Below are 25,716 nucleotides of genomic sequence, written 5' to 3' on the forward strand. Positions count from 1 at the left end.
AATATGCTCAATGATTGAACAACTTTGTTAACTTCCTTTAAAGGTGAAGGGGTTGATATGGTTATTATGGGCATAAGATAAGCTATTTCAATGGGTGCCAATGGTTGGAAGCCAAGTTAAACTTGAAAAGGGTTGTGTTGTAGAGCTCTATTGTTGCTGTGTTGAATAAATGATAGACTTTCATCGCAAATGTGAGGCTTCTTTGAATTGTACACCTTAAGAAGATGAACTATTGCCATATTATTTACTACCATTGGTCCAACTATCCAGGGATGAAACACAGTGGATTTGCTCAACTTTGTGTTTAGCATAGATTAAAGTGCTTTCCAGAAATTGCTCAAGAACTTGCTATGCATATCTAAAATGATATGTGCTAGGATTCCTAGACACTATGAAAACACAGGTTAGTTGTTTCTAGAGCTATGATGGCTTTCTTGCAAGGAATTAAAATTACTATTTTGGAAAATCCATCAACCACTACAGGGACATGATCATTATTGTGTTTGGTTGTAGGGAAGCCCATGGAAATAGATTTCCACCATCAGGTTTACAAGTCTCAAGAATAGAGAGGAGCTTGAACTGGCAAATGCCTTAGACAGTTTGCAATTGGATCATAGTGACCTTGTCCAAAATATAATGCTCCAGTGCGCACATGCTTGAACAATGGCACGAAGTACTCATAATCATATGCTGGGTAATTTTTGACTGACATGGTGAAGATCTCACTATGATATGAACCAAATAAGCATGTTGAGTGAGGATAGCTCCAATTGCATAATTTGAAGCATCGATCTTCATCTCAAATAGTTGTGCAAGGATTCTCATGGAATAGAGTTTGCATTTCAAGACTTCAAATGCTTTCTATCGTGTTGCTGTCTAGATGAACCTTTCTTTGCCCTTGAAGGCTATCTTCTAGATGAACGTTTCTTTGGCCTTGAAGGCTATCTTCTAGATGTTTGTGGGCTCAACAAGAAATTGATGGTACCTAGACTTAAGATCAGTCTTGGTAAAGAACTTTGCAATGGGGAACTAATTTAGCGAGTCCTCTATCCTTCGAAGAGGGTATTGATTTTTCACAATGATCTTGTTGAGAGCTCTATAGTCAATGAACAACTTGCATGTGCCATGTTTCTTTTGTGCTAGCACCATATGGCTTCTGCAAGGTGATAAGTTTGATTTGATACATTCTTTTTCTACAAGTTCATGGATTGATCATAGAAATGATCCAGAAGCATTAGGCAAAGCTAGTCGAGGAATGGCATGCCTTACAATATAATGTGTGGGAGTGCCTATTTGTGGTTGAAAGATAGCGTTGTACTTTTCCATCTTGTAGTTCAAATTTGTGGTCTTTGCCAATGCTACTATAGGAGTTGCGATGAGTTTTGTTACCTTGAGATGTTCTTCCATTCAGATATCACCATTAAAAGCACAAATTTCTTTCTATAACTATACTCTTATATTGCTTGGTGTTAATAAGTGATTGTTTTACCTCTGGTATGCAATATCTTCAATCATTGACATCCTCTACTAAATATCTGTGATTTTCTTCATAGACTACATGTTAGGATAAAGATATGGTTGCCTAAGTAAAACATCACATACCTTTATTGGCACAACATCACAAAGGATTATATCCTAAAGAGGTTTGATGTTGTATGCTAGTTGACATTGTTGAGTGATGTGTTTTCTGGTGCCTGAATTGAACCATCCAATGGAGTATGGTTGTGCTTGAGGCATCAGTGGCAAGTTCATTCTTCAAATCGCTTAAAGATAAATCAAGTTCTTTTGACTTCCATTGCTAACTATGAAATGCAGTAGTTGTCATTGATCCAAAGTGAAACAGTCATTTTCCTTCCTACGTGTTTGGAAGGGAAGTAGAGATATTTGTGGTACCTAGCAAGGTCCTAGGCTCGATTTTCATGATTTTTTTTACTCTATTTTGTGTTGTGGTAGTGTTAGTACCGTTGGTATCATGCTCGACAAGTAGAGTCATGCTAACGTGACATTCATATCGTAATACTTGTCTAAAGACGTCATGACAAATGGCAGGATTCAGGACGATATAATCAGCGTGATATCTCACCCATTCATCTTGTTGTCGTGGGTGTATAGGTTGTTCTTCTTGCTTCTTGGTTACCATCCTAGCTATCTCCTTCAAATCTGATTTTTCTTTTTCCTTCAAAAACATTCTCTTTCTCTCTCAATCCTTCATCCTTGTGATAAATCCTTCTAATATTCATGTGTTGGAATAGCTGTCATTTATGTCAAAGGTGAGAAAACATGATTGTCATTGATGTCAAATGGAAATTAATGCTACAATGATTTAGTGAATGGCAATGAGCATGACTAAGATAACATATTTGAAGGAGAGGACAAGAATACTTCCATGATCACCAAAAAGCTAATACGAGGATCTTGCCTACTTGCAATTGAGAATCATATTTTGAAGGATGAAGTGCAAAGAACATCTGGAATTGATGATGGTTAGCCATTCAAGGATAATGTTGGTTAAAATGATAAGAAGTTTGAAGATGGAACGATGGATATGTCAACATGTTTACAAGGTACCAAGGATGCGATACAAAACTAACGATTTTATATAGAGCATTCAAGTAAGAATTTTGGGAAATATACCAAAAATATTGATGAAGGAATGAGTAGATCGATTCATCCAAGATATCAACAATTCTCTATGACAATGGTAACTACTATTTTGGTAGCCATTCAAGTAGTACATGTAGATGCTTTGGATATCGAGTTCTTTTGTATGGATTACTTTCTTCAGCATCTTACCAAAATTTAAAGGATCACATGCCACGTGCTATTGATGTATGCTTTGCTGAAGTATATTGCAAAAGAAGTGGTACTGGACTATATAACCTATGAAGATACTAAGTTTGTGATAAGGAAGCTTGATGGTTTAGAGTTTCGTAATCCTTTCTCTCATTTATACATAAGGGTTAGATTGTTAGTGTAGACAAGGTATCAAAGTACCTATTCCCGAAGTCAAAGTCATTGTTATAGCCGAAGTCCAAGCTATGATTGTCATAGTCAAGGATATTGTAGGTGCAATTATAGTAGAAGTTGAAGTCAGAGTTTTAGCCAACATTATTGTAAGAAGTGAAGGTCCAAGTATTCATAGTCTTAGCCCAAGATCTATTCATATTTCCCAACACCAGTGTTGATGCTAGTGAACAAGAGGCTATAATAGAGAAGTTGATTAATATTGTTGAGTGAAGTTAAATAAAATTTTGTAAAGAATAGTCATGAATAATGAACAGCAGTGAATATATTTTTCCAAAGGCAGCGACTAACATGATCTCCTAAGGCGGCGATAAATATTGCTAATGACAGCGATAAAGAATAAAAGAGCAGCAATTAAGTTTATATTAAAACAGTGATTATGTTTTAAGAAAGATAGCAATTAGTAAAGGAAGGGTGTCTCCCTTGGAAAGCAATGCATCCTTTGTGAAGTGTTGCATCTCTTCATTTAGATACGAAGATGTGAAAAGAAATAAGATTTGTGTGGAGAGTGCGTGTTAATAAGAGAATAAAAAGCAGATCTTAAGTATATGAATGGCAAAAATAAAGGCTTATTACAGCAGTTATATGTTAAATATTTGAGCATATTTAAGAGATCCTTTTGATCTCATTTTTGTGAAGATATTCAAGGAGGTCTTATGCTTTATTGTGAGAGGTATTTTGAAGGCTTGATCAAGATTGTGATGCAGATTTTCAGTTGTATGAAAGACAGAATAAAGAAGAATTTACAGCATATATATATCATATATGTGAGCACATTTATAAGGGGATTGGTGTCTCTTGTGGGTCGGTGCCTACGGAGCTTGTAAGAAGATATATATAAAAGCAATATTTTGCCATGGTTTTCTCTGGTAAGGGGTTCCACATAAATCGTGTGTGCATCTTGTGTTCACTATTGTTAGATCTTACTTGTGTGGATGCTTTTGATTAATGCTTTGTGATTGCTAAAGTTTAAATAAGTGAAAATTCTCGTATACTGATTCACCCCCCTCTCTCAGTACAAGTGTGTGTGTGTGTTTTCTTCTTCACGCAATTCCTGTAACTTTGCTAACATTTCTAACATGGATTTTTGTATTGTCTTCATCTTTCTGGCCTGCAAACACTAAACACTGATATGCAACTGCAGATGAATGACATGCAATGGATATAATCTATGATAAAATGATAAACTTCTGATGATTCACAGGCTGGCAGGATTCTGGTTCTCATACCAATGTAATAACCCTAGGGTCGTTTCCTAAATTCCAAGTTCTCAATTCAAAACTAACAGCTGTTATTAATCTGTCAAACCCTAACAGTGATAATCAGAAAACTGTAAAGGCATGAATAATCAGATTTGAAACAATATTTCTCAAACAAGCACCCAGATGTAAGGAAATCAGTCCATAATACTTTCTGCAAATAATATGCACACGTCACTTTGGAGAAAACCAAATGTCTTTACAACAACAAATTCATCAGTGGGTTCCCAAATTAGAACAGCAGCATAAATAGCTAAAGGCAGACTTCATTGTGCATAGACAAATGATACCTCTGTAAGGAACGAATGTTGGACTGTTATGCACTTGGGGATGCCCTTGAATTTGTTTTGGTTCAGACTGGATCAGTTGCTCAGCAAGATACCCTAGATCTGCTAGGTTCTCAACTGCCATCCACTTCAGCATCAACTCAAAATAGACCTGGTCTGCAAATATGCGTCTGGATGTGCAGGTTATGGTTGACTGAGTATTGAGGGGTTTAACTCTCAATGTCTTAGCATCCTGGAATTGACTTCTGCAGGTGTAATGAATGGGGACAACCACCCTATCCACTGCTGTGTAGATCTGGTTCAAATCTGTCGGTATTTGCCTCCTTTATTCATTGCTGGTGTGATCTGATCAGCAACTAAATTGTTGCTAGATTGACCTGGAATGACTGTAGTTGCAGGTGCCTCCCAATGATGGCTAGGTATAGTTGTGCACTGGCAATATGAGCACCAAGAATGGTGCTTAATGATGGTTCAAACTGGACTGTCCTTCCTCTGTGTACCATTTCTGTTTTCTACCCACAATGGCCTTTAAATCTGCCCAGAAAATGTAAGGAACTGATTAGGCATTTGCAGGGCTGAATGTATGATTGAATTGAACATAAGTTATGGTTTTGTCAACCAGTTCACACCAGCAGGGTTTTCGTCCTGGAGGTGCCAGTTGTACTGGAAAATCATCCAAATCCAACCATGCCTCGTTTGGCACCCACTAACACATATAAATATCAGCATGAGAGGAAGGTGCGAGTGCCCAAGGGTGCAGCAAAATAAAAATTGAAATCTTGCTTTATTTAATTTAGTTTATTATTTATTTATTTATTTTGGTTGGTAACATATAGTATATTTTATTAATAATTTGAAAATGTACAATTACTGGAACACAGTATCATTACCATTCCAGCTCTGTGCAAACAAAAAACAGAGCTAAAACCCTATCTACCATGCCATACCCACATATCATTTACAGTGAAATATACCGTCAACCCCCCGGCCATTACATCTGTGGCATGAAGCTTACATCAAAACCAAAATTGTCACAGAAGTGACCCCTCAAAAAACCAACCCCGATGCAAAACTACCAGAGAATCAAAGACATAATGTCGCTGATGCAAGAGAGAGGCCATGACTCACAAAGATGAATGAAGACAATGCACCAGACCATGCCTTCACCCACGTCTTCTACCATTCAATTCCTTCTTTGTGCCCTGCCTCGTCTCTTCCTTTTTCTTCGCATGCCATTATCGCCACCATCTCCATCCACCGCCACCATTACACCACCCCCCATTGCCTCCGTCTGCCTGAGAAGGTTTTTCAGAGAATCCCAAGCAATGAGGGCCTCTGCTCGCCTTTCATCTCAGTTGAAAGCCATTGGCCACCTCATGAAGGGAACCGATTCATGCAATTCGGCTGATGCAGGGTCATCAACACCCTCACATCGAACCCCACACTAGGCACAACCCACTCCAAGATTGAATTTAAACCCACTAGCCATTCATCATCCACAATCGACCGCACCACCCACAACACATTATCTATGGTATCTCCCAGCTCCAGTCCCCACACTACCACCATAGTCACAATATCCTTTTTTGTCCGATAACGGTGTTTTGCATCCAGGAAAATATCTCCCAGCAGCAATTTCGTTAGGTGGATAAATTTCTTGTTGGCAATTGACACTCATCCAGTAAGGTGAATTACTTTTAGGGTTGTCATTGATGGCAACTCATCTTCAGGTGTAGGTATTTCTCATCTGGTTTCATTGTCTTATCATTTTGCATAGATTGGGCCAACCGGTATACACTATACACAACCGGTATACACACACTTTGCTTTATTCTTGTTAACCGGTTAGTCTTGGTATCGGTAACGTGTATTTGGGACCCGGTTAAGTATAGGACCTGGTTAAGGAATTTTGGGACCCCTGTAAAATCACTTGTAAAATTTATGGTAGCGTGTGAAGGCTGACATTATTTATGATCATCGGGATAATGTATATCATGCTTCGTGATCCGACATCCGACAGGTTTATTTTCTTCATTAAGGCCGACATGGTGAAAAGATAAAGGGTATTTAAGGGAGAACATTTAGCGATGGATTTGTTGTTAATGATTATGCGATTTTGGATGCGAATCAATTAGAGATTGATGGTATGCGATTTGGTCAGCGAGTGGAAGCTTTTGTGCGCAGTTTCACGTGCGCAATCCTAACCGGTAGTGCAGAACAGAGCAGAACATGGTATCAGTAAACTGGCTCAAAGGAGGTTGACAGAGCTTTAACCGAAACTTATCTAGCATGGTCAGATGCACTTTATAAGTTCATTTATGTAAGAAATCATTGTGTAATGTTGTGCAAGTCAGTGAGACTTCTGTTGAGCAGTGAGCTCTAGGCGGTGAGCCTGATTGCATGTGCAATCCCCTTTATGTAATATTTGTATACCTTGATCAAGTATATAGATATTGTGGGTATCAGCCCCACCGTGGTTTTTCCCTTTACAGGGTTTTCCACGTATAAATATTGGTGTTATGGTGTTGCTGATTTATGTGTTATTTGGTTTATGCACTTTAATTTTATTTTCTGTTAACCGGTTCATAAGCAATAAATTCAGAAATTCATTTACCGGTAGAACATTGATTCACCCCCACTCTCAGTGTTCTTGGATTCCAACATTTCTCATCCCCCATTTTGAAGAGCCTCTTCATTCTCCTCACTGAAACCAGCCCAAAAAAAGCAGCTTGGGGCTTGGAAGTAATAAGGGGGAAATTTGCCTCCATATTAGCTCCGCCACCCAAGATCACAATAGAGAGAAAGAAAAAGACACGTCCGAAACTGAAACCAGCTGATTTATTGCCAACACCTCTTGGCTAGTCCCGACTCCCATCAATCAATAAATACACCGCCTCTTCATAAATGCCGGTATTATTTTTCAGAATGCCAAGGCACTTAATCATTAAATGGAATGTTGCGAAAATCTTTAAATTGTATCTCCCCAATCTCCTCAAAATTTACTTCCCATTTTGAAAGGGTGTCTGCTATCTTATTCGTTGAACATCATACATGCCCAACTTGGAAGCTTCGTACAGATGCCAACTCACTTCTAATTGCCTAAATAAACTGCTTCAAATGCCACGCTTGAATCTCCCCCGAGATGATAACATTAATTATTATTAAGGAATCCCCTTCTGAGTGCAATTTAGTGGCTCCCAATTTCTTTCCAAATCTAATAGCATTCAACGCCGCTAAAGCTTCCACTACGGTATTAGTCCCATTGCCAATCCTCTGAGCCCCAACGGCCATGATATTCCCTCTCCAATCCCGAGCCACAAATCCTATCCCATATGGTCCAGTATTACCCTTTGACACTCCGTCAAAGTTAATTTTTATCTAACCTTCCTCAGGGCAACACCAATTGTTCTTCACAGATCTGTCAGCATTCGGATTCACCCGATGAAGCCCATGCACGGGCCTAATTTAGTTTATTATTATTATTATTATTATTATTATTATTATTTTATTTTATTAATTAATTTAAATATAAACTTATTAAATGTTTGATGTTTAAAGAACACCTTTAAAAACAACTTTTCTGGCCAACCACCCAAAGGGGACATGACATAACTACATCATTGAAGAATGCCCACTTGCTATGAAATCGTCGTTTACTATTTTTTTTCCCGAGTCTCCAGAGTTATGCAACATCTTCTGACTGATAGCGACTGAACTGATCTCTTATTAATGTAATCTGATTTACAAATTATGGTTAATTTAGCAAATCCTAGATAAGCCTTAGCTCTAGGCATCATATCGATAATATTAAAATCTTGCTTAAGCTGTTTTATGTTTAAAAAAATATAATTTATAATCTGCCATGGTTATTTTACTCGTGATGCTTGTGGAATATTAACTTTTCTCTTGAATTAATTCTGTAGCCTGCTTAATGATATACTGAACCTTGAAGGAATGATCTTTTTTCAAGTTAGTAGTAATTGTTCTCAAATGTTGGTGTGTCATTTGCCACATCAACAGTTTATTGCAGCTTTTGATTTAAATCCCTAAGATGCTCTGGTTCAACCCAAGGTTATCTACATCATTGAGGAATGCCTGGTTGCCATGAAATCATCATTTACAATGTTCTTTCTTGAGTTTTGAGTTATGTAACATCTTATGACTGATAGTGACTGAAACTTATCTCTTGGTCATGCTACAGTATCTGATTTTCCAATCATGGTTATTCTAGAAAATCCTATTTAAATCTTACCACCAGGCATCATATAAATAATCCTAAAATCTTGCATAAGATATTTTTTTAATAGAGTTTTGTTTTTTAGGAATCATGGTGCCAGTTGGTTTTGTTTCTTACCTGATTGAAGGTTTTTTAATTCAAAGAAACTACATTTTACTAGAAATACCACCAATTTCAAGCTTTGAATCACTTTGATAAGTGAAGCTGAAGCCAAAAGCAAGTCAAAAAGTGTGAGGATTAGAAAAAGTTCTAAGGTGAATGAGTAATTCTTTAAATGATATACACACTTTTTCCTTAATCCAATTATTTGATTAAAATCGCAAATATTGGACAATTACCCACATATGTCCTTTAATGGAATATTTTTGCGTGCCTGATTAATTGATAAAGTACTTCCTCTTTGACCATACAACTACTGTTTCGCTTTGGCATGACAGTTCCTAAGACCAAGCTGTAGACCTCCAAGTTCATACCAAATGAATACAATGATGTTCCTGGCAGGAACTCAACAAGCAAAGTTCTCAAGGACTAAGTTTGGGTTAAGTCTCACTCGGTTCCAGGCTGTCTACGTCAAGCTCTCCATTAATATTTTTTTGAGATCTTGGCCTCTACGGTCTCAAGTTCCAATTGAGTTGTTTAGATGAGGTCCATGAGTCATTAGAAGTTAGAACTCTCCCATAGGCAAACATTAGCTTGTTAGTCTCAGGTCTCTGTAAAATGCCTGGAATGTTAGAAAACTTTGTGTTAGAGTTTATGACTCGCCTTTGTAGGAATTTGTATATCCCGAGTCTGGCTATGGGTAAGTGGTAGCAAATCTGTGTTAGAATCAATCCATTTGGAACCAGGAATATCACATAATCTACACACTGATTCTGGTGGAGAGAGCTGAAACACTAACAGCAATTTCTATTTTAAAAAGCACGTCAAGTCTTTGGAAAGTTGAAAAATTCCAATGATATCACTTACAAAATATAATGTTAAAATGATGATTTCAATGGTGCTGCTTGTCCCTTCCAATAGAATGCCCATCTTCCATTTTTTCTGTGGTCCTTGAGGAAGTTTAGCCTGGACTGTGATTCAAGTCATTGAGCTGAGTTGAACGAGTTTGCATATAAAGTTCTGAATCTGATAAACATCAAATAAATGGTTGTGTAGACTCTACAACTCAAAATTTTTGGAATAGATAAGAAACTATGATAAGAATTTAAACTTCAGAGTTTTAACAAAATTATTTATCAAGTAAATCACATTTAGTAATTAATAAAGATTAAAAAAAGTTATGGTTTGATAATTTCACACACACAATGCTTGCCTCTTAGTTTTTAATTTATGGATGCCATATCTTTGAATTTTCAGTTTTTGATTCAATTTAATTTTAGCTTCTGTAAGTTTATTATCATGCTTTTTAACCTTCTACATATATTTAGAGTTTTGATTGCTATATCCAAACTTATTTGCAGGAGGAATTTTTTACTTAGATAAGTGTGATAATTTACTTGCAGGCACAGACATCAAACTTTTCCAAGGGGAGAGCGGAAAATGCTTGGGAGTTTTGGACACAAATCAATTGAAAAACAACATGGCTTCTCTTTCACCAAATGGACGTTTTGTGGCTGCTGCTGCTTTTACTGCAGATGTCAAGGTAACTTGTCTGTAACATATATAATATTACTACAGATTGCTCTTTTCTTTTCTCAGTTTATGATTCTATTAAAGCGTGGATGTCCATGTTATGGCCTTGATATTTCCCTTAGTTTAGATTAAACACTTTTGTCATTACACATGTTTTAATCTAATCAATTACACTAATAAATAATTAATAGTTCAGAATCTTAGATAGAATAAGAGAATAACTTGTTTGTGCTCAATTTAGAATTATATGAATTGATTTACAAAAGCTATTAGTTAAATAGAAATATTAAAGATGGAGGCATTTGAAGGCAGTTACAAAATATCTTTAGGAAAAACTTGGATATTAGAGTAAGCTAATTCATTATTGCATGTGGTACTGCTTCTCCCACCATGGCTGGATTTTACTATCATTCTTCCCATCATTCATTATCTTTAAAAAGAAAGAAAAGAAAGGAAAGTGCTTGCCAGTTCTTTTTGTTGCTTGTTAATTGTTGGTTTTGTTGGGAATGTTATATCATACCTGTAGGTTGTTAGTGTGTCATATTATAATTATTTGTTAGTAGTTTATTTGTTGGTACTATGAGTTGTTTTAACAACTCATATATAAATAGGAGTTTGTTCATTTGCCATCCTGTAATAATGGAGTTGTTATTGGAACCTTCCTATAATATAGGAAATACAACTCCTATATATGTGTAATTTGTATTGAACAAATATATAGAAAAAGCAATATTATTTGTGAGCAAATTTCTCTGATTACTTTCAGAGCAATATTATTTGTGAACAAATTTCTCTGATTACTTTCATGGTATCAGAGCATTCATGATGCTAGTCTTGTGAGGAAGCACTGAAGGAGCTGCTAATGGAAAAAAAATGGTTTGCTGATAATATTGTTTTGCTTTTTTTTCTAAGTTGCTGGTCCAGGTTCGGGCACCGGTTCAGGTTCAAGAACCCGGTACGCCGGTATGGCAAAATTTTGAAAAGGGTTTTGCGTTCGTTAGTACAAAAACTATATATATATATATATATATATATATATATATATAAACTTGTAATCATACCATCATAACATTATATACATCAAGCTCAATATCAAAATGATAAAATAATAATATCGAGTTCAAGTATTATTGTTTCAACTTTCAACAATTGGAACTATAGTTTTAATTTTTAAAGTTTAATCATCAATTGGATTCTCTAATTCATCAACATCATCATTCTCATCCAACTCATCATTGACATTGACATTAGATGAACCAATGCCAATTCTACTTGCACTTTGCTCGCTATTTGAAAATCAAATGCAACAAGTTGAGAAGTGGAAGCATCCAAATCAGTATGCTCTGGCTCTATATCCCAGATCATCGTCTCCCCTTGCTTGTAGTCATGTTGCGTGTGTGAAAGAAGACGTGGGTTGGAATGCACATATACCAAATTCTCCACTCTTTTTGATTGTGTTGGTGTTGGAAATAAGCCACACCCAGATCGATGATGGACTGGTCCAATAGGGGCCAATAGCTCAGTGGTAGAGCACTCCAACAGCGTATGGAAGGTCCTAGGTTCGAGTCCTAGCTGGTACATATCTCAACATGGTATCAGAGCCAGGTCCAGGATAGGAGCCCCAAGCACACGAGAGGTGTGGCTTAAGGGGGGGTGGTGGTGTTGGAAATAAGCCACACCTGGACCGAGGATTGCAATCTATTGCGCTTTACCAAGTGGACGAAAGAGTATGTGCTCCAATTTCTTTTTGATGCAGGTGAACTAGCAACCTATGAAGACAAAGTAAACTATAAATAAAACTCGTGATGAATTTAAATTAATTAAACTTGTGATAAAACTTTGACTGCGAGGGGTTGTAGGTTTTGGAAGCATGTGCCATGGAAGTACCACCAGCTATGAGCATCCTTCTTGAATCTATGAGGAAGAGCATCGACACTTAGACCATTTCCATTTGCAAATTCTATGAACTCATTTGTAATAATATCTCACAAATCATCATCAAGGTAGAGTCTAAGGAATGCTTCCTTGTACCCATCAGACACTTCTAAATCTCTCCATGGTGCAAGCCTTCCTGGTTGATCAATAAATTGGCTGCTATAGTACTTTGGTGTCAAGACATAGGCAAGAAGATGCAAAGGAGTGGTCATCTTATTCCACCTTTCTACAAGAATTGCTTCCACTTGTTTGAAGAATTTCTCCTCGGGTCTTGCTCTCTTGCATTTATAATGCATTTCATTTTTTCAAGCATTGAGTCAATGCCATCATAAATCTCAGCAATGCAAGGCCTATCTATGTCAGTGGAGCGAATCATGCTCATAATGGGTTTAGTGAAACTAAGGAGATATGTCAAGATCCCACCATGAGTCATCCAATATGTCGACCCTAATTCGTGCTGCCCTCTCAGTGCTGCTTTGCTTCCATATAGCCCAATTTTGGCTGATCACCATATTGCAAAGTGGCACTTTAACTTTCACAAGTCGTCTCAAGACGATTGTGTTTGATGCAAAACGGGTCTCAGCAACCTCTAACACAAATTAATGTCAAAATGATCAAAACATAAAGCCAAACTCTAAAGAAGAATGCACGTTATAGCTTACACAATCAAATTATGAACATTGAAAATAAAAATTTATAAAATCATAAAAACATTTAAATTACTATTTCACTTACTTTCAATAGCTCCAAACTCAAAAAAGATCTAAAAATCCCTTGAGACATGTGGTGGTTTGTGATGGACATCTGGATGTCCTCAGCCTCTGCATACACTTGTTTGATCCAATCAATTTTATTCCCAATCTTTTGTAGCATAAGATTGAGTGAATGGACCGCACAAGGTGTCCAAAAGATGTGATGATAGTATTCCTCAACCAACAAACCAGTAGCTCTACATTTTTTTGTGTTGTCCGTAATGACTTGAACAACATTGCGGGGTCCCACTGTCTCAATCATAGAGATGAGAATATCTGCAATAAATTGGCCATATTTTACTTGGCCCTCACAATTGACAACTTTCAAAAACATTGCCCCTTTAGGGGACACTGCTATGACATTGATCAAGGGACGATTTTAAGAATCTTTCCACCCACCTGAAGCAATTGATACACTTGTTTCAGCTCGTGAATCCCTTCTGGGCTTCAATTCATCTTCAACCCCCTTCCCCTCTCTTTTCAATAAGGTTTCATGTACCTTCTCATAACTTGGGCCCTTATACCCTCTTGGAGCTTCATTAACACATTTCAACATTTTTTTCCAATATGGGGAGTGAACAACATTGAAAGTCAACCCATTTGCATATATGCATCTTGCTACATCTTGGTCGGCAATGTCTCGACTCTCATTTTGAAATGCGGTTTCTAAAGGCCCCTTCGATCTTTTGTGTGCAATGGGTGCTTCACTTTCAGGTTCAGTTGTGGAAAAGAAGGGGTGGTTTTCTACTACAACATTGGGATTAGATGGGGGCTGCATTCCCTTTTTTTTGGGGGCGGTTTGATTTAATCTACGGGCTTCTCTCTCTTCCATTTCTTCATGCTCCCTAATATATTTCAACATCGTCTCTTGTGGTATAGGCACACCATTTTATCCAAACCATTTTTTAATGCCTCTTCCTATTATTTCACACAAATGGCCTACCACCCGATAATATGAACTGTTGCGTTCTTTATCACACCCTTGGCATTTCCAATGGAATCCCCCACCTCTTGGAGTGGTCGTATAATGTCAACATACTTCCATAGGGGATAATTTGGATCATTTCTTTGTTTTGATTGTTCATTTGTGCCTATAGAGGAAGAGGTAGATGCCATTCTAGTTCCTATGGCAAGAAATAATATGAACACATTCAAAAACAAAAACAAAAACAAAAACAAAATAATGAAAAACAAATAAGGTTTCATGTTTGACAATTTGTGAAATGAAAATGTTTGAAAATAAAGTACAAAAACTACGTCTTTCGGCCAATGGGAGCTTGCAAATGTGTGGAAATGATGCTGCAACACTTGTTGAAGCTTCAAAAATCAATCTTCAACTCCTCCTATTTGATGTTGGAAGCCAAACTTTCTTCAACCTGCAATGAAAAACTGATGTTTGCAACACAAATGAGGATAAATGATCTAACTTTATGTTTTAAATCTCACTTTTGGGGTTTTATTTTTGTTTTTTAAGTGGTGGAATTTAATGAAATTTTGCAAAAAAAACAAAACAAAAAAAAACGTTTTTTGGGCTGCCGGATGCTCGGGCTCGACCTGGGTTCGCCCTAGCCGAACCAGCCCTCCCAAACACGGACCCATAGGCAGACTGGACCAGGACTGGACCGGACTGGAACCAGGGGCCCAGACCAGCGAACCCTGCAACTTAGCTTTTTTTAAAAAGACATATTTTTACATCAGTTAGACACACTTGCAGTAAAACTGTGATATCTTTTTCGTTTATTAATGAAATTAAAAAATTCAAAATGTTTTGGAAAGAAGAAGAGTATAATAAAACCCAGAAATTGTTTAAAAAAATTATTAGTATTGCACAAGCAGTCTGAAGAAGAAGACAGTGACATGATAGTACATCTCTGAATGCCAAGATTTCTGCAGAGAGAGAGAAGGCGTAGAAAAGATCAAGAGATTTTTGTCATTACAAAAAGGAAGCCTACCATATATAATATAGCATAGATATCAAAGCAATTAATATTCTGTTAGATAATCAAATGAACACTTGCATTTCTGTTTTTGGGTTCAAGAATGCCAACTCTCAGATTAGAGCTAGTTGTGATCAAGAATAGTAGAGAGTCATGCATGCATATAAAGGAAAGAGTGAAGTCATCTCTGTCTCCAGGTCACATATCCTCCTTTCTTCATTGTGGAAGTATGGTGAGTTGCTTTGATAAGCCACAAACATCTAGCTGTAAATTCTTTTTCCGAGACTGGTAAATTGTTGTATGCCTTTCCCTTCAATTTTTTTTTGGTAAGTTTATCATGTTAAGGTCCTCTTATTCTGTGTTTTTGTGTTGAATTTGTGCTGCACATCACATGCATAATAAATGGATTTAGAATTAGTGACAGCTGTAAAATAGAGAGCCTAACTGTCTATACAAAAGATTAATTGGATGGATTATAAGTGTCCTTGGTCAGTTTAGAACTTGATATTATCTATTTTCAGTCAATTGTACTTTTGTTTTCCTTGGGGAAGGGATGAATCCCCATGAGGGATGTGAAGGGAATTTGGTGAGGTTATCCCCGATGTGTTGCCCTATTCCTGTCCTCAAGATAACTTGTTTACCCGAACTCACTCCTGGGTGGCTTCATGGCTGTCTTCTTTGTGATGATTCAGATGCACCTGCCCTTGTGAAGGTGAGCTAGCCACTACTATGGTCGAAGTTGTGAGCAGTAGCACAGGGTTAGGGACTCTTATTGCATCAGTTCAAATACTTATTTAATCAATCTGGTTGCTTATTTGGGTCTTGATGTCCATGTTGACAGATCTGTAGTTAACAAGTGGCACTCATCTGCTTGGGATTGATCATAGGAAATTGCAAGCTTTGGAAATTTGTGGACAGGCAATGCCAAATCTTTTGTCTGATAAAATGTCTAGCTGTTCTATGGATGTAATTTGTTCAGTGGGGGTATTTTCTCTTTAAGCTACTCAGCTGGAAGAAGACAACATTTTTTTGTTAAATCAGGTTTATGAGGATGTATAGGACTGCATTTTTTTAATTATATGTATACATTTAGACAGGAAGGTTCCATGTGTGGAACACAATTTAGCATAGCATACACATAAAACTGTAAATTTGTTTCACTAAAAGTTGCCTGAATTGTTTTTAATTTGTGCATTGTGTGGACACTTTCCTTGCACCATTTACATTCATTTTTTAGACAAGATTTTTTGTCTAGATATGATTATCTATTTATGCTAAAACTGAAATACAATCTGCGCTATTAACTATTGCTTGGATTGTTAGATTAGGCAAGGTGTAGACTCTTTCCATGCATTTGCTTTATTTCGACAAAATATGCTATGTGTAGATATAATTGTGGAATTAACTTAAAACTATAACTTTAATTAACATGATCAAGCAATTTTTGTATTTTAGGTGTGGGAACTTGTTTATGCAAAGGATGGTTCAGTTAAAGAGACAGTGAATGTGATGCAGCTAAAAGGTCATAAGGTGTGTTTTGTGTTATCTATCTTGATTTCAAATTTTACATCTAAGTTTTATACTTACTTTGTGGAGTGAATTAATCATTTAACAAATTAATAAGGTTAATTTATTAGCATAAAATTTGGATGTCTGTTAATTCTGATCTCGTATATGGGTTTTCAATATAATCTTGTTTGTCTGTTTCTGGACTCCAGATGGCATATTAATGAAAAGGGATATCTAGAGAAATGGTTGAAGTTTTTGGATGGGAGTTAACAATATATGAATTTTATGGATTATTAAAATTTCTTTAATGATTTTTTTGAGAAGGCTTGTGTTTTTCTGTCACGTGCAATATTGTCAGGGTGTTCCAAGTGCTTTAATGTTTTTGTCATCTAGCAGTAAGCTTTTGGTTTTATAATTTAGATTGGGATTGTCGTCAGCATTCTGTAGCCTGTAGCCTTGATGTTAGCAGACAGGTTTCATGCTTTGCAGCTTGTAACGGATAAGTATTTGTATTTTTCTTTCCATGCTTTGGAGTTAAAAGTTTTAGGAATTGGGTTTCCTTTCCCAGGTATTGATTACATGGAGTGTATCAATAACTCATAGGCCATGGGATGTACTTGTGCATCCATTGGTTCAACTTAGATTGTATATTGCTTCATAAAATGATAAACTTAGTGTTTTAAGAAGTTCAAGCCATACTATTTTTGCTGAAATAGTTTCCAACGTCCAGAGTGCAGTGACATGGCTTTGCTTCACGTCAGATTCAGAAAAAATCCTTACTGCATCTAAGGATGGTTCGATGAGGCTATGGAACATCAATGGTATGTAAACTTTGTATGGTTATGATCAGAGCCTTGCAATTTTGGAATTGTTCTTACTCAAGCTTAATGATTTGTTATTTGATATGAGGAGTATCAATTAGAGCCAATTGTTTCTTTACCTGGATTTCATAGTTCTTGATTTTTCATCTATTTCGCAAAGCAAATCTTTTCTATTACATGATGTGGCCCATCTGTTTGATAACATTTCAGTTTATAATGTAACTGAGAAGGCTGTTGAAAGCTCCTCTTTGAACTTATCATAATTCCTTAAGAAAACAGTGTGACATTTGCTTTTAGTAGGATATCAAGTACTCTTCTCTGAATCATAAATTTGTCTGCTTCCATCTGGCACTGGCATCATAACTTTTCTTGATGTTATTTACACCCTATACTTGCTCATAAAACAATAAAATTTATTTCATTTGTTTAAATTCAGTGTTGACCAGCTAGATTCAATGGCCTTCATGATTTCTAAATGCGTCTGTATTAATTTTACACATCTGTTTTAAAGTTCACATCTGAAGGTTATTCAGGTTGTCTACTCAGATATTGGCTACAAGCTATTGTATGGTTATGGGCCACGTACATCTCTTTTCCTTGACACATGAGGCCTTATATAATGTCCTTTTCAATGAGACCTTGAGATTACATGTCAAATCAAGAGTGTTTACTTTTAGCAGCACTATTTGGTAAGATTGTGTAGTGTGCTGTGTTCATATATGTGCGTTCATGTTATGTGTGCTTTGTATAATCACTAGATCTTTTGGCAAAAATCTTACACATACCTGTTGGAATATCACATTGATTCATCCAATGGGGATGCTGTCATTTCTTTTCTCCTGAGTCAAGAGTTAATTTATTGTAACCTGACTAAATAACTGATCTTTTTAAGCAATTCATTTGCCTTTGTGTGTTGTATCTGTGCTCGTTGTGATAAGAATCTTTGACACCCAGCAACTTTTTCCATTTTTCAAGTGGGAGTTGATTATTATTTAGCTCTGTTTCTCATGTGCGTGCTGGTCCTTTTATGTAATAGGAAATCATTGCTCAAGAAAATGATGATCATATGTGATGGTGTTGCATTCTAAAAAATATGCATTTCCTATCTATGAATGACAGTTCGGTATCATCTTGATGAGGATCCCAAGTGTCTGAAGGTGTTTCCAATACCTCTGCATGATGAAAAGGGACGCTTTATGCATTATGACCGGCTTTCCATTTCTCCAAACGACAAGATTATTGCAGCATCACATGGTCCCATTTTACAGTGGCTAAGTTTGGAGACTGGAGAGGTTCTTGATACAGCAGATAAAGCTCATGATGGTTAGCGTCCCCTTTTTATTTATTTTCAATTTTCTCCTCTATTTTATGTTCATGATGGCTAGTGCTTTATCTTTATCCAGTTGGGCCATAGTAGTGGTTTAACTGCAGATTCTTTTGGTTATATTTGTTAGAATAAACTATTAGTCATTGCACTTTGAATTAGTGATGCACATAATGAGAAGGCAATTAAAAAGATGAATGAGTTTTGAATTGACTTCTGGTAACATACATGATTTTGTTAACATTTGTTGTCATTGATGTCAAAGCACATTTTCCAGGTGATGAAGTGCTGAAGCAAATCTGGCTGACCACATCAGCAGATAAGAAGAAATTAAATTGGTACTAAAATTAAGATTTTAACTCAGATTTTAATATATAAATTTATATCTAATTTGGACCGACCTCTAGTTCATCATTTTGGGCCAACCCCCTCTTATGTGGCCATGTTAAGAAGCATTAAAAACATCAAAATAAAAAATCTTTTCTGGCCGACCTCATAATGTTGGCACCTACTTTGGGAGGCAATTTTAACTTTAAAAAACAAAACTTTGATGCAACCGTTGGTGGAAGGGTGTAATAGTTTTTATAAATAAGAGGTCATTTGGAGAACATTTATTAAGCAATTAACTGAATATCATTCCTATAAAAAGCAGATTTTAAGCAGATCTAAGAGCAGAATTGAAAGCGAATTGTAGCAGATCTAAGAGCAGAATTAAAGGCGAATTGTAGCAGACCTAAGAAGCTTTTGTGGACAGATATTTGAAGGGTTATTTTAGACATAATGAGCAGACTTATTTAAGAGTTCATGAGCAGTTAAGTTCAGACTTTATGAGATATAATTTTCAGACTTATGAGCAGAGATTCTTGAGCAGAATTGTGAAGTGTTTCAGATCTGATTGGAGAAAAAGGTCAAACATTTATCATTTCATTTTCGGAGGTTGGTGCCTCATTTCTAAGATGAAAGATTCCAACTAAAATTCTGACCCAATCTGAAGTTACGGTTTCAATTTTCAATCTTTGACCAGTGGAATTAATGTTGGTTTTTTGGTGAATTTTGATGTTTTTGAGGTTTTTGCTTGTTCAATGAGTGATGCAAAATGATATAGAAATGCAAATACAAAGTAATAATTGACTGAAACCCAAACTCAGAATTCTGATTTTTATTGTAGCAACTAATAAATTCAGAGAATGAACAAATTCTAACATTCAGAGCCAAACTGACATACTAGGTGTCTAGCGCTAGCCTGGTAGGAGCGGTTTTATTGCGGGAACTGGTGAATTGGCCAATACATGTGCTTTTATTTGCCACCAATGCCACCAATGAGTTTTATTTGCCTCAATAATAATTGAAAGGAAAGCACAGTGCGGAAACGCCGTCCTAATGTCAATTAACAAGGAAGAATGCAGTTTAAAACTTTTACAGAACGTTAAGAATAATATAGACAAACAAATAGAATCAACACAGAGACAGAACACCAAGAATTACGTGGGAAAACCCTTTCGGGAAAAAAAACCCACCACCAACAGTTGAACACTTTATTTCGAGTAAATGAATTTACAATAAAGTTTTAGTTTGTAACTACAGGTATTCGTTCTCAAATTCTCACGAACTGGACACTACAATCGACATACGATAATCAGTTTTATTCCCATAGTTATCCAATGGCTTCATATATCAGATTGTCGACAGTTCATTTGAGCAACTGCACCAACGGTTTGAAGTCTAACCGTTTGATTCAGTCTGCATTCATGAGAAACACAATATCCCACATGCACCAGGAAGTCGGGTCGGTTCGTATTCACATACACCGACACAAGACCATCTTCAGTGTCCAAGTGTTTACCTTTTGGACTCTGGTTCGAGTGCACACCCGTAGTCAGTCTCTACTCCATCGGCCATCGGAAAGACCACAAAAGCATTGCTCTGATCTTCTGATGAACCAGCGACTCCACTAATGCGGCTCCAAACAGATCGGCTCCATCGGCTTATCGAGATAGCCTTCAACAGTTAGACCCGATCTCCCGATGACACCACAACGACTCGATCGAGCCATCGGCATAGCTTCCATCTTGTCAACTTGATCACCGATATCAACTCGATCGCCGAAGGCGACCTCATCGGGTATCGGTGTAGCAAACAACCAGTTCTCCCGATCTCCGATGATACCCCGATCATTGAAGGCAATTCCATTGGGTCATCGGCAAGACAACCAAACAGCTATCCCGATCGTCCGATGTTCCTTGATCTGCTCGATCTCTCTTTTGCCACGGTGTTACTCCGTGGTTTGTCCACGCATCCAGCTAGGCACCACCTGATCTGCCACTGAACTACCACCTCATCAGTCGCCAAGCCGCGATGGTTAACCAATGAGTATCTTCATCATGCGGTATAGCGACAATCGTCCGATCATCCCGGACTTGCTCACCAGTTAACTCACTTGAGCTGCTCTCTTGCTGGGCCCCACCTTGGTCGCCAAGTCGCGGGGGATAACCTTCGTGCATCTCGCCATAGCGGTATAGCGACAATCGTTGATCCACCTTCAACCTGCACGGTCTTTAACTCGCTTCTTTTTGCACGTGCTTTGTCGCCAAGCCGCGGGGAATAACTTTCGATCATCTTCCCATCACGGTATAGCGACAGCCGTTGGATCATCTCGGATTTGCTCATCCGATAGCCGATCACAAGAAGGGGGTTCCATCGGCCCATCGGCAAGAGTCACACCGACAGCTGTTCCATCAGGATAGGTTACTCCAATCAGTTTGAACACAAGTCAAGTTAATTCGAGGCACATTTCCAACAATAATACCAAAAACAAATTCTGAATGTACAATGCAAATCCTTCAAAGTCACCAGGCTAGATTTCCAAATTTTGACAATTTTCCTCAATAAAATGCTCATGTAGACCACACATGTTCCAATTCTCTTGAAAAACCCTTGGATTCGCTGAATTTATTCATCAACAATGAATTCTGGAACAAATTGTGCTGCTAAAACCCTCTAAATTATTTATTCTAACTTCCCAGGCAAAGTAGATGGTACGGCCCAACTAGGAATGGTACGGCCTGCACAAATCCCTTCTTATGTTGCTGGTAAAGTGCTCCAAACTGCCTAGATCTGCTGTGTGTGCCTTGTAGTTGTTTTCCTAGCCAATTAACTTTTAATTTGACCCTCAATGGTCTGATTTGAAGTTTCTATCATGTCCAAATTGCTGAATGGTGATTGGGTTTGCGTCTAATAACCTGAAAGTTGGGAGTTTTCGTTCCCAAACTGCTTCCAATATGCTTCTCTGCTGTTGCAGACTGGTTCAAGGAAAATATCATAGAATTTGAATAATCGAATGCAAGAAATGGATGCCCAATGTGCTTTTAAGCACTTAAACCCCATTTGCCTCCTTCAAGAGCATCCACGTCCATATTCCAAAGGAATCTTCTTCCCCCAAAACCCACGCCAAGATGAGGGTCCTTATTCATAACATAAATCCACCTTTTTAAAAATAACTCTACCTAGGGGGGCGTGCAAGGTGGGACCCATGATGTTTTAAGTAAACTTTATATTTTGCTTTTATAAAGTTACTTTAATTTGTTTTCTTTTTAATGTGCTTGTTACCTCTTCACATAAAGTAATTTTATATTTAAATGATATAAAGTATGAATATAATGTCCCTTCCAAGGCCCCAAAATGGCTCAGTATGGAGTCCCTTCTGCCATCCAACTCATCTCCTACCCTGTGAACTTCACTTGTGGAGATGGATAAAGTGACATTTCATAATATTATTTTACCCTTTTTTTATAATAAAATTAATTAATAATAAGTCATCCTTTTAAATAATATTTATTTTGGACAATTTAATAAGAATTAATTTAATTAATTGTCACTTTTAAAAGTTGGGGACATTACATAAGAGATTGGCATCTCTTGTTGAGTGGGTTCTTAGTGGAGGGGATTGGTGTCTCCCGTGGGTTGGTGCCTACAAAGTTGTAAGAAATTTCCTAGAAAAGCAATATTTTGCCGCGGTTTTCTCTCGCAAGGGTTTCCACTTAAATCTTGTGTTCATTTGCGTTCTTACTTGCTAGATCTTGCATATGTGGTCGATTAAGCTTTATGAAGTTTTGCTATTGCATCTAATCAAGTTTTGAAAAGTAAAAATTTATTAGTACATTGATTCACCCCTTTGCCTCAGTATATTGATGTGCTCTTCAATTAGTATCAAAGCAGGTTCCTTCAGGTAAAGCGTAACAACTTGAAGGTAGATTGATAAGAGCACTAATGGCTGGGCACCATTCTTTGATGGACAAATTATGCCTTTTGGAGCATAAGGATGGAGACCTACTTGAATGCCCTAGGATATGATGTTTGGCAATTGGTGATTAATGGCTACACACCTCCGTCAACTCCCCCAACCGGTCAAGCCAGAAAGAAGGAAAGTGAGAACAATGCAAAAGACAAACATGCAATTTTTTGTGGGCTATTCGAATATGAGTTCGTGAAGGTTATGTATTGCTAATTAGTGAAGGAATTATGGGGTAAGTTAAAGAACATCTATGAAGGAGATGTTAAAGTGAAGAAGGCGAAGCTTCAAACCCATTGAAAGCAATTTTAAAGTCTCAAGATGAAAGAAGAGAACATAACCTCTTATTTGCTTCACATTGATGTGATCATAAATACAATCAAAGGACTTGGTGAAGTAGTTGAAGAAGCCACAATTATTCAAAACCTACTATTATCCTTGCCTTGAGATTTGATTCCAAAGTTTGGGCAATTGAAGAAATGAAAGATCTAGATACATTGACAAAAGACGAGTTGCATGAGATCCTCACTGCCTATGAAATGAGGATTAAAGACAAACTATCACAAAAGGAGGCAGCCTTTAAAGCATCAAGAAAGGGAAAAAGCAAATTATATGAACCAAGCGAGAGTTCATGCAATGAAATAGATGAAGAAAGAAAGGATCTAGGAAATATAAAGGTAAGTTACCATTTAAATGTTTTAATTGTGGTAAAATCGGACACTTTGCTTCCAAACATCCAATCAATAAAAGTGAAAGTAACGAGGATGAAGAGGAGAACCACAAAAAGAAGGAAATTATCATCAAAAGAAGAGCTACAAGCGTGGTCAACATCAAAAGAACTCTTGAAAATACGAGAAGAGTTTCTATTCAAAGAAGAGGGATAGCTCATTGGAAGATAGCAGCGAAGATTGTTCAAGTAGTGATGGAGAAGAAATACTCTTTATGGCAATGGAAGTGGATAATGATAAAATGAAGAGGAAGGAGAAAAAGAGGCATGCAATGAAGTAGAGGATGTAGATCTCAAGGAAGATCTTCGCTATGCTAACAAAGAAAAAGAGAAGCTCAAGAAACAGATTTCAAAACAAAAAGGTACGAATTCAAGAAGTTTGTGAAGCTCAAGAAAAATCAAACAAAATAATTGAAGATTTTAAAGTTCAATTAGAAGAGGCAAAGCAATTAGAGGAGGTTATAAAAGGTTAGCTTAGGGCCAAGGAATCCGATTGTGAAAAATTGGAGCTAGAAGTTGTCTCCTTAAGAAAGGAATTAGAGAAATCGGTTGAGCAATTGAATTGAAGCATAAAATTTGCCTAAAGAATTGAAAGATTGGATGAAATCGTTAATTCACAAAGATCACGATTTATTAAAACTGGTCTTGGTTTTGTTGAAGATCTAAAGAAATCAAAATTGGCTACAAGTTCTATGACTGCGGGTCCACCACAAAAGGAAAATGAAGAAAAGTCACAGAGTTACGTCAAGGCTCTCAAGAATTACACCAAGGGCAATAACAGAAAAGAGGAGATCAAGGAGGAGGGATACTATAGTCCCACAAAAGAATAATCCACCTCCAAAGGAAAACAAGGACAATTTCAGAAGGTCCTTTCAGCAAAGCCAACCATATATAACTAGGTTCCATCATTCCTTTAACAAATATTGTTTTTCATGCAATCATTTTGGTCACAAATTAGTAGATTGTAGAATTCGCGCAAGGGATAATCTTAGCTTCACCAAAAGAAATGAATTCATTTGCTTCTCTAATGGATAATAACATCATATGCTACAAGTGCAACAATTTTGGTCTTACAACACGTTTTTGCATAACCATTTTTGCTGAGCCTCCAAGACAAAACAAGAAGGAAAATGTTCTTGACAAAAGTAAGGATGAATCAGCTGAAGTTTGGAGGAAAAAGTAGGGAAGAAAGGAGAAAGAAGAGTCCATGTTTGTTCAAACAGCTCTCATATGCACAAAACAAGAGAGATAGATGCCATGTTGATAGCAGTTGCTTAAGGCACATGACAAGTGAAAAAAGTAAATTCATCACTCTTGAACAAGTAGATAAAGGGACAGCGAAATTTTGAGACAATACTAAGAAAGATATAAAAAGGAAAGGGATTCTTAGTCCAAACAATGGAAAAACAAAAACTGAGAATGTCCTTTACATTAAAGGGTTGTGTTGATAGGCCTTTTGTACTCACCTAACATGCAAGCTTCACAAAGTGGAGCTTCTCCTGAAAAGAGTAAAGATTGCGCGTCTCAAACATGCACATAACTGCAAGGCAGAGGCAACACATGTAGGAGGTGCAACTACCATCACACTTGGAGAAGGTTGGCTGTTCCCTTGTGTTTTGTATAAGTTAACTGAGGTTCAAAAGTAGTGACTTGCATGTCAACTGCAACCTCCACCGTTTTGTAATCGAGTCATAGGCTATAGTCACTCCAGGATTATAGGGATCAAGACTCTATAAATGTATTGAACCAAGCCATTTTGAGGGTACGAAAATTGAAGATTGGAGGCCATAGTTAGGAATTTATTTACAGTATTTTCATTTCCAGCTTTTAAGTTTCATACATTGTTGAACTTACACAGTATCAGTGCTCGCTGGTAACTACACAGTGAGGAGTGCTCATCATTTTTATTTTGATCCACATGTGGAGGGCTTGATGATGCATTGGTGTGGATTGGCTCCAGGATTACACCATCCTTGGTGGGATG

General features: G+C 37.1%; 1 protein-coding gene across 1 annotated transcript in view; it reads left to right on the forward strand.

Moving 5' to 3' along the window:
- Nucleotides 1-25,716, forward strand: part of LOC131038678 (uncharacterized) — a 126,533-nt gene that overhangs the window by 55,590 nt on the left and 45,227 nt on the right. Inside the window, exons 5-8 of the mRNA XM_057971194.2 lie at nt 10,310-10,449; nt 16,519-16,593; nt 17,303-17,393; nt 18,513-18,716. Of these exons, the coding sequence (XP_057827177.1) occupies nt 10,310-10,449; nt 16,519-16,593; nt 17,303-17,393; nt 18,513-18,716 (510 nt within the window). The remainder of the gene's footprint in view (nt 1-10,309; nt 10,450-16,518; nt 16,594-17,302; nt 17,394-18,512; nt 18,717-25,716) is intronic.

This window comes from Cryptomeria japonica, chromosome 9 (assembly GCF_030272615.1).
Source record: "Cryptomeria japonica chromosome 9, Sugi_1.0, whole genome shotgun sequence".
Taxonomy (NCBI): domain Eukaryota; kingdom Viridiplantae; phylum Streptophyta; class Pinopsida; order Cupressales; family Cupressaceae; genus Cryptomeria; species Cryptomeria japonica.